Source organism: Bison bison, unplaced genomic scaffold, assembly GCF_000754665.1.
Source record: "Bison bison bison isolate TAMUID 2011002044 unplaced genomic scaffold, Bison_UMD1.0 scf7180017864474, whole genome shotgun sequence".
NCBI lineage: Eukaryota > Metazoa > Chordata > Mammalia > Artiodactyla > Bovidae > Bison > Bison bison.
In genome coordinates this window covers 3852770-3863562 of record NW_011495035.1, presented here as the reverse complement: position 1 = coordinate 3863562, position 10793 = coordinate 3852770, and the positions used below count along the sequence as shown (strand labels likewise).

General features: G+C 43.0%; 1 protein-coding gene across 1 annotated transcript in view; it reads right to left on the bottom strand.

Moving 5' to 3' along the window:
• Window positions 1-3153, bottom strand: part of GXYLT2 (glucoside xylosyltransferase 2) — an 84467-nt gene extending 81314 nt beyond the window's left edge. The window contains exon 1 of the mRNA XM_010862032.1: window positions 3137-3153. Within this exon, the coding sequence (XP_010860334.1) occupies window positions 3137-3153 (17 nt within the window). The remainder of the gene's footprint in view (window positions 1-3136) is intronic.
• Window positions 3154-10793: the final 7640 nt, after the last annotated feature.

The following is a 10793-nucleotide window of genomic DNA, read 5'->3' as shown; positions in this document are numbered from 1 at the left end:
TTGCCCACCCGCCGGCAGCGAGGCGCTCGGTCTTCTGGTAGGGCCGCCTCAAAACCCCTTACTCCTCCATCCATCCATCCATCCATTCACCCATTCTCTCCCACTCCGTTCCATTCCCTCGTTTACTTCCTTATTTCACTCATTCAGGTACTCTTCCATTCCATCCCCTGTTCATTATATTCCCTCATTATCCCATACATTTCCCCCGTCATTTATTTTTATCCATCTAACCTCTCACTCGAGCACCTATCCACACGTCCAATCAGGCCGGAACATCCCTGTCCCCCTTGGCCTTGTAGGGCCTGGCACTTGGTAGAGGGCTGTACGATAACATGACTCCAGCTCCATATAGCCTAAACAAGTTACAGAGCGAATTTTAGAGTCTGGGTTTGAAATCTGACTCTACACCTCACTGACTAGGTGATCTTGGGGAACTTGCGCAGCTATCTTGAGCCTTTATTTCCCTTCATGCAAACTGGGATTGTATTGCTCTTCTCCACAGGGGTGTTTAGTGGGCTTTTCTTAAACAAAGCATTCGAAGAAACTCACACAGTGCTTAGCTCACAACTGGTGCTCAATAAAACTTATGTGATAATTAGTACAACAAAACAGAGCTTGTCATATATACATAAATGCACGCTTTCTGACATAGATTTGAGATAGAGTAATAAGTTCACAACCCAGTGTAGAAATGCATTCTTCTGAGACTTTAACAGCCAGAATTATCAGACCAAGTTTCTGGAAGTTTCTAACTCTTCTTCCAGGGCATTCCATCATAAACCTGTACCATGAGGACTCCTCCTCTTACTATTTATCGTGAACTGCTAGCCAGTGTTCTATTAACTTTCTTTTCAGCTTGGCCATGGAACAAAGAACACTAGTTATGGCAATGTCTCTGAGATTCTACATGATTCCATGTTGCCTTCTAAATCACCTAAAATTCAATTATATTCCAAATGGTTCTCATATTAGCATTACATTTTAATTCTTTGAGAGATTCTGTTGTATTGAAAGTTCTAGGAATGAGAACATATAAACACCTGGAACCTCTGGTCAAGCAGGCACCTGGGAGATGGCAGGATGCAGGCTCAGGGTGTGTGTGGCAGATGTTGCAGCTGAGTGAGCACAAAAAATTCATAGATTCTCACTGAGAGTGAGGTGCTGTCTCAGTAAGATGCATTTTGGAACTATGGAAAGGATGTTTTGTGTCTCAATAACTGGAAGATTCTACTGGCACATGCTAAACCTCCTACAATGCTAGGACACTCCAGTAACACAAAAAAATCATTCTGGGTTGGGACTTCTTTGGTGGCCCAGTGGTTAAGACTCTGTGCTTCCACTGCAGGGGGCAGGGATTTCATCCTTGGTCAGGGAACTAGATCCTACATGCCACAGCCAAGACCTGGTGCAGCCAAATAAATAAATAAAATATTTTTTAAGAAAAAGAAATGTTTTGGACCAACTGCCAACGTGGTGATGTTGTGGAAAAACATTGGGTTAGGCTAAGGCTTGATGTTCAGGCCTTCCAAGTTCAGAAATGACCATTATTATGTTGGTATGTGGCCAAGCAAAGCAACAATTTCCAAACTCTGTCTTGCCTCCTCTCTTCCTCAAGGAGACATGTGCAACAAGAATAAAATGAGGCCAAATCACACTTGACTAGCAGTTAAGGTTTTGGTCTCAAATACCAAAATAGAACTTGGGCAAGCTAGGTTTGAACAAACATAGGACCCTGATTTATTCAGCCTTGCTGGAACAAAGGAAAGGCCTGATTTACTTCCTTTCCCTGAGTTCAAATTCATGTTTTGGTTACTGCTCTGACATCTAATGTCATGGAAAAAGGGTTCCAGATACATTGTCTAGGATTTACCCAATTTTTCACCTGGATGTCTAATATACCAAATGCTTTTTTTATTTTGTCTCTCTGTCCCAGGAATCTGTTCTTCCACTGGGAATTTTGACATGTCTAGATACCCATTTGCTCAAGCCAGAAATTAGGTAGGAAGCATCCTTGGTTTCTCTGCTTACCTCACACTTGTATTAGTTATCTATTGTTGCATAACAAACCCCCAAATTTGGTGGCTTAATACACATACAGGGACTTCCCTGGTGGTCCAGTGGTTAAGACTCCACCTTCCAATGCAGGGGATGTGGGTTTGATCTCTGGTCAGGAAACTAAGATTCCACATACAACTCAGCTCACATGGTGCAACTAAGCCCACATGCCTCAACTAAGACTAGACACAGCTAAATAAATAAGTGTTTTTAAAAAAGATATTATACACATACAATCTCATGCTTTCTGTGGGTAAGAATCCAGCAGAGTATAGTTGGGTTCTCTGCTTCACAGGCTCTCAAAAGGCTGTAATCAAAGTGTTGGCCCAGGTGTGGTAGTCTCAACTGAAGGCTCAACTGGGAAAGGATCTGCTTCTAAAATTCACATGGTTGTTGAAGGGGGTGGTTTCTTTCAGGTCATTGTATTGAGAATTTCAGGTCATTGTTTCTTTCAGGTCATTGTTTTGATGACTCTTTGCCAGAGACTGCCCTACATGCCTTGCCAGGTGGCTCTCTCTATCAGGGTAAGGACATCAGAAGAGCTAGAGAGAGAACACAGAAGTGACAGTCTTATTATCTATTTTAGGAAGTGACATTCCATCGCAATGCTGTGTTCTTCTTATTGGAAACACGGCATTAAACCCATTCTACCCTTAAGTGGCTTCCCTGGTGGCTTAGACGGTAAAGCGTCTGCCTGCAATGTGGGAGACCCGGGTTCGATTCCTGGGTTGGGAAGATCCCCTGGAGAAGGAAATGGCAATCCACTCCAGCACTCTTGCACTCTTGCCTGGAAAATCCCATGGACAGAGGAGCCTGATAGGCTACAGTCCATGGAGTCGAAAAGAGACTCCAAAGAGTTGGACACGACTAAACGACTTCACTTTCACTTTCACCCTTAAGTGGAGAGGATCACACGAGGGCCTGAATACCAGGATTACTGGGAAGTGTTTTAGAAGGCTGCCTCCCTTACCTCCCATATCTGAGAGTCAGCAAGTTCTGTCAACTCTGCCTCCAAGCTGCAGTTGGCATCTGTCCACTTTTCTCCTGAGTTGTCAATAAGGATTATTTGACAAGGCCAAACCTTGCCCAGTTCCTCATGGTCTTGTTCTCATTGTATTTCATATAAATTATTCCCACTCCACCCCTCGCTACTTTAAATTATATGATGTAGCTCTTTTGTGGCCTAGAAACCTCCTGGCTTTTCCCCATGCCTTCTTCCAATCCTTAAACCAGAATAATTTTAAAAAAATATATACTGAGTCCTATTTCTCCTCTTGGGCTTCCCTGGTGACTCAGCTGGTAAAGAGTCCACCTGCAATGCAGGAGACCTGGGTTCGATCCCTGGCTTGGGAAGATACCCTGGAGAAGGGAACAACTACCCACTCCAGTATTCTGGCCTGGAGAATTCCGTGGACTGTATAGTCAGTCCACAGAGTTGCAAAGAGTCAGACATGCCTGAGTGACTTTCACTTTCCCTTTCACCTCTGCTTATAACTCTTCAGGGATGGCAACAAATTATTAGAAATAATGCCAAAGGCACAATCCATGAAAGAAATTATTGATAAGCTAGATTTTATTATAATTAAAAACTTTTGTGAAAGACAAATGCAAGAGAATTGGAAGATAAGCTACAGATTGAAAGAAAAGATTTGCAAAAGACATATCTGACAAAGGACTGTTATTCAAAACATGCAAAGAGCTCTTAAAACTCAGCAATAAGAGAAACAACCTGATTTAAAAATGGGCTGAAGACCTTAATGGACACTTCATCACAGGTGATATACAGATAGCAAGTAAATGAATGAAAAGATGCTCCACATTCTGTCACTGCTGCTGCTGCTGCTAAGTCGCATCAAGTTGTGTCTGACTCTGTGCCACCCCATGGACAGCAGCCCAGCAGGCTCCTCTGTCCACAGGATTCTCCAGGCAAGAATACTGGAGTGGGTTATTCTGTCACTGCTGCTGCTGCTGCTGCTGCGTCTCTTCAGTTGTGTCCGACTGTATGCGACCCCATAGACAGCAGCCCACCAGGCTCCCCCTTCCCTGGGATTCTCCAGGCAAGATCACTAGAGTGGGTTGCCACTGGGGAAATGCAAATTAAAACAATGAGATATGACTACACACCTATTAGAATGGCCAAAATCTGGCACGACCAAATGCACATGTCTGGCACGACTGACATGACCAAATGCATGTGTATGGCACGCCCGACACGACGAAATGCTAACGGGGATGTAGACCAAGAGGGACACTCGTGCACTTCTGGTAGGAATGCGAAATGATACAGCTTCTTTGGAAGACAGTTACAAAATTAAACATACCCTTACCATACAATCCAGCAGTCTTGCTCCTTGGTATTTATTTAACTTATGTCTGTACAATAACCTGCACTTGAGTGCAGGTTATTAGTAATTAGTAATAGCGGCTTTATTAGTAACTGTGAGAACTTAGAGGCAACCAAAATGTCCCTCAGCAGGTGATGGACAAATAAACTGTGGTGCATCCGTCACTTTGGGTGATGATGGTGTGCCAGTGTGTCTTCATCAGGTGAAAGCATGTACCCTCTGGTGCTGAGATGTTGGTGGAGAGAAGGCTGTGTATGTGAGGAAGCAGTAAGTGTGTCAGAATTCTCTGTACTTCCCCTTCAATTTTACAGTGAACCCAAAAATATTGCTCTTAAAAAATCTATTTTTCTTTTTAAAAAACAAGCAGGTAAAGGATTTTTCATGCAAGTGCTCTGACTCTACTGCCTGTGTTGTTAACCCCTCCACCCCCTGCCCCAGAGGATAATGTATATATGTAGCTTGAGCAAAGAGAAGGGTGTAAAGTGATCTGTACAAGATGGTAGCCAATAAGTACCTCAGTGGAGAAGAGAGGAGGCTTAGGGTCATGTCTATATCAGTCAGAAGGAGCAAAAGAGAATCTGACTAACTATGGCTTTTCAAGCTTTAATGGGTGGACACATTATCTGGAGCTCTTGTTAAATGTAGATATCAATGTCGTATATCTGAGCCATGACCCGAGAGTCTGTATTTCTAATAAGCTGTTAAACATTGCTCCTGCTGCTGCTGGTGATTCAACATTTTGAGCAAAGGCTTGAATAATAAAGATATCTCTATCTTATGGAGTAAGAAACCCAGAACAGATGGAGGACAGAGTTGGAAGGAAATGTTTTCACTGAAAACCTGCTGTGAACATTCTTGTATTTGTCCTCTGGTGAGCAAGGGAATATGTGTATGTTGGATATATATATTAGGAGGTAAATTGCTGTGTTGCAAGGTAGGCATAAGCTTAGCTTTAATGGATGCTACCCAACAGTTTTTCCTTGTGATTGTATCAACTGACACACACCTCCCCGCAACACGTGAGAGTTCCTTCTGCTAAACATTCTCTCCAAGTGTTTTGTTTTTTTCATTTTAACCACTCTGGAGACTGTGTAGTGGTATTTCAATGTGGTTTTAATTTGCATTTCCCTGAGCACTAATGAAGTTAGCATATTTTCATGTATGCACTGGCCAATTAGACCTCTTATTTTATGAAATTTCTGGTCCAGTCTTTTGCTCATTTTTCTGTTGAGTTGCCTTTGATTGATTTGTGCTGGTGCTGGTGCTAAGTCACTTCAGTCGTGTGCGACCCCATAGACGGCAGCCCACGAGGCTCTGCCATCCCTGGGATTCTCCAGGCAAGAACACTGGAGTGGGTTGACATTTCCTTCTCCAATGCAGGAAAGTGAAAAGTGAAAGTGAAGTCGCTCAGTCGTGTCAGACTCGTAGCGACCCCATGGACTGCAGCCTACCAGGCTCCTCCATCCATGGGATTTTCCAGGCAAGAGTACTGGAGTGGGAATCTGCATAAACAAACCTTATCAATAAATATAGTTTCATTTTAAAATGTAAATCTTTGGCTCCCTTGGCATTTATTCTGGGTGAGTTTGGGCCCAACCTTATTTTGTCTTCATATGGTTTTCTCAACACTTAAACTGCACAGTCCCTCTTTCCCCATCAATTCTAGATGCCACCTTGGTCATGTGCTGCATCCCTAGGTGTATTTTTGGATATCTTGGAATTTTCTATCCCATTCTGCTTCTCTGTCTCCCATGTTAGCATGCAGTTTTATTTCCTTAGAATGATGACACGTTTACATATTTAGCAGGATGAGTTCCATTGTTTTAGAGCTTCCCACGCCATTCTTATTTATTTTTCCATATGAACTCAGAACTAGCTTTCTCATTCTAAAATTCAAAAAAAGCTTTATTGGTATTAATAAAAATTTATAAATTAACTTACAATGAATTAACATTTCCACGATGTTGTTTTCCTAGTGGAGTATAATTAAATGTCCCTTATTGGTTCAGTTGCTCCCCTGGAGAAGGGAACAGCTACCCACTTCAGTATTCTGGCCTGGAGAAATCCATGAACTGTATAGTCCATGGGGTTGAAAAGAGTCGGACATGACTGAGTGACTTTCACTTTCTTATTGGTTCAAATGTTATTTGGTATCCTTTGAGGATGCATAGACTTCTCTTGATATGTGTCACTGACCTGGTGGGAAAACAAGGAAAATCTCTGAAGCCAAGAAACTGTAAGAAGGTAAGAAACCCAAGAGATTATTCAGCATTGTAGTGAAATTTTTCTTTGGATGGGAAATAAAACCTAGAACCTAAACAAGTTGTGAAGTTAGAATGGCGACATTTGAATAAACTGGGTTCCCCAAAGAATGACTCTGGGACTCTAACAGTCAAAGCTATATAAGGCAACACTCAACTGAGTGATAGTGTTCTATCAGGTCCATCCCTAGAATTCTCAGGGTCTGGGGTGAGACTAAAATCAGAGAACCACCATTATAGCACAGGGAACTCTACTCAACATTCTGTAATAACCTATTTGGGAAAAGAATTTGAAAAAGAATAGATGCATGTATATGTATAACTGATTCACTTTGCTATACACCTGAAACTAACACAATATTGTTAATCAACCAGCATTACTGTTTAGTCACTAAGTTGTGCCTGACTCTTTTGCAACCCCATGGACTGTAGCCCGCTGGGCTCCTCTGTCCATGGGATTTTCCAGGCAAGAACACTGGAGTGGGTTGCCATTTCCTTCTCAAGGAGATCTTCCCAACCCAGGTATCAAACCACATCTCCTGCATTGCAGGCATATTCTTTACTGCTGAGTCACCTGGGAATCCCACACTCCAATATAATATAAAAGTTAAAAAACAAAAAAAAATGGAGACCCACCTATCCTTTGCTTAAATATTTACAGGTCAAACTAACCACTGTCAAATAGCATATGTTCTATGCTCCTGCATGGCAAATGTGTTTCGATAGCAACCTTCAAGTCCAGGAGGAACTTCAAGATTTCTACACATATGCTTGGAGGTGGCGGAGTGCAAGTCCCTAGCCCCAGTCTTGAGCTCATCCCCTCTTCCCTCCACCTGTACCCAAATGCCCAAGCTTCATCCACTCTCCTGCAAATACCTGCCTTTTGGCCACCCTCAAGCCTAAGGGCATGTATGCTAGGGGCAGTTTGTCTTCAGGAGGACCACTCAACAAAGAGGCCTGCACCAAGATAGGTCTCAGGACCCTTTAGATAGGGAATTGCAGAGTCTTGGATATCCAGGGTATATTCCAGGCCGAGGAGGAGCCAGGGCTCTGGATGGGCTCTGCCTGAGAAGGGCCAGAGTGGGACCCAATAAAACAGGGGGCCTAGCAGGAGCCATTAGACCCGAGGTTTGAGGATAGTAGAGGTCTGTCTACTAGGAATGTCTTAGCAGAAACTGGAACAGACTGTACAGCTATGACATAGGACTTTGGTTGTCTCGGTAGATACTAGTGTGGAGAGACAACTGTGTCTGAGGACCATGCGGGACTGGACAACTGTGTGTATCTGAACAGACACAACTCCAAGGTTCAGATGCTTCCTCAGGCCCACCCCACTCTACTCAGTTCTGTGATTCTTGGAAAACTTCCTAGAGGTAAAATGATACCTTGGGGTGAATTAGGGAGGTAGAGAAAAACCTGAAGCCCTTGAGTCTACTCCAAAGAGATTAAGGAAAAACTCTGAAGTGACTGGGTTGGCCACAAATTGATTTGGCAAACTGCTGCTAGACAAAGAAATTAAATTCAGACAAGGAAGAATCAAAGTTACATTTTTTCACACCTGAGTTGTGTGCATTGAAAGTTCATACCTAATACAGCTTGTACTGGTGCTTCTTGGGTTCACTAGGGTTTTAAGATCCATCTAATTTTTTTAAATTAATTTTTATTGCAGTATAGTTGCTTTACAATGTTCTGTTAGTTTCTTCTGTACAGCAAAATGAATCAGTCATACATATACATATATTCCCCTCTCTTTTGGATTTCTTTCCCATTCAGGTCACTGCAGTGCATTAAGTAGAGTTTCCTGTGCTATACAGGATGTTCTTACTAGTTACCTATATTTTATACATACTATCAATAATGTGAGAGTGAAAGTCGCTCAGCCGTGTCTGACTCTTTGCAACGCCATGGACTATAGAGTCCATGGAATTCTCCAGGCCAGAATACTGGAGTGGGTAGCTTTTCCTTTCTCCAGGGGATCTTCCCAACCCAGGGATCACACCGGCTGAGCCACGAGGAAAGCCCATCAGTAGTGTGTATATGTCAATCCCAATCTCCCAATTCCTCCCACTTCCCCCTTCCTCCCTTGGTATACAAATATTTGTTCTCTACATCTGTGTCTCTATTTCTGCTTGCAAATAAGGTCATCTATACCATTTTATACTCTGGCCACCTGATGCGAAGAACTGACTCATTGGAAAAGATCCCAGTGCTGGGAAAGATTGAAGACAGGAGGAGAAGGGGATGACAGAGGATGAGATGGTTGATTGGCATCACTGACTGGATGGATATGAGTTTGAGCAAGCTCCGGGAGTTCGTGATGGACAGGGAAGCCTGGCATGCTGCAGTCCATGGGGTTGCAGATTCGGATACAACTGAGCCACTGAACTGAACTGATACCATTTTTTTCTAGATTGCACACATATGCATTAATATACAATATTTGTTTTTCTCTGACTTCACTCTATAGATAGTCTCTAGGTCTGTCCATGACTTTACAAATAACCCAAGATCCATCTACTTTTTAGGACAACCTGACTCACAGTTCATGCCCCTCTCACCACAGGAACAGGGGAAGAAGCTCAGAACTCTGGTCTGAATAGAACGTGGTGGTCCTGTGGGGGATTGCATGATGATTGACAACATGGGACCAGAGGGGACTATTGATATATGGATTACAAATAAGTCACTTCAAGGTCACTTCGACCAGTAGTTCTCTTGGTGAAATCAGAAAAAAATTTTGCTATTTAAGTGTGTGAATTTTATCCAAATTTTCAGTGTATACATATTAAATAAAGTTAGACTTCCGAGAATTTTTGCTGTGAAACTGGACAGTACCAAACAAGATAATGTTGAAGGAAGACAGCCTGAGGCCAGGGGCGGTGGCCGGGAGGACCAACCCCACGCCGTGGCTTACGGGCACAGGAGGGCGTAGAGGAGCTATCCCACATTGAAGGTCAGGAAGGGCGGTGGTGAGGAGATACCCCTTGTCCAAGGTAAGGAGCATTGGCTGCGCTTTGCTGGAGCAGCCGTGAAGAGATACCCCATGCCCAAGGTAAGAGAAACCCAAGTAAGATGGTAGATTTTGCAAGAGGGCATCAGAGGGCAGACACACTGAAACCATACTCACAGAAAACTAGTCAATCTAATCACACTAGGACCACAGCCTTGTCTAACTCAAAGAAACTAAGCCATGCCTGTGGGGCAACCCAAGACGGGCAGGTCATGGTGGAGAGATCTGACAGAATGTGGTCCACTGGAGAAGGGAATGGCAAACCACTTCAGTATTCTTGCCTTGAGAACCCCATGAACAGTATGAAAAGGCAAAATGAGAGGATACTGAAAGAGAAACTCCCCAGGTCAGTAGGGGCCCAATATGCTACTGGAGATCAGTGGAGAAATAACTCCAGAAAGAATGAAAGGATGGAGCTAAAGCAAAAACAATACCCAGCTGTGGATGTGACTGGTGATAGAAGCAAGGTCCGATGCTGTAAAGAGCAATATCGCATAGGAACCTGGAATGTCAGGTCCATGAATCAAGGCAAATTGGAAGTGGTCAGACAAGAGATGGCAAGAGTGAATGTTGACATTCTAGGAATCAGCGAACTCAAATGGACTGGAATGGGTGAATTTAACTCAGATGACCAGTATATCTACTACTGTGGGCAGGAATCCCTCAGAAGAAATGGAGTAGCCATCATGGTCAACAAAAGAGTTTGAAATGCAGTACTTGGATGCAATCTCAAAAACGACAGAATGCTCTGTTTGTTTCCAAGGCAAACCATTCAATATCACAATAATCCAAGTCTATGCCCCAACCAGTAACGCTGAAGAAGCTGAAGTTGAACAGTTCTATGAAGACCTACAAGACCTATTAGAACTAACACCCAAAAAAGATGTCCTTTTCATTATAGGAGACTGGAATGCAAAAGTAGGAGGTCAAGAAACACCTGGAGTAATAGGCAAATTTAGCCTTGGAATACGGAATGAAGCAGGGCAAAGACTAATAGAGTTTTGCCAAGAAAATGCACTGGTCATAACAAACACCCTCTTCCAACAACACAAAAGAACACTCTATACATGGACATCACCAGATGGTCAACACTGAAATCAGATTGATTATATTCTTTGCAGC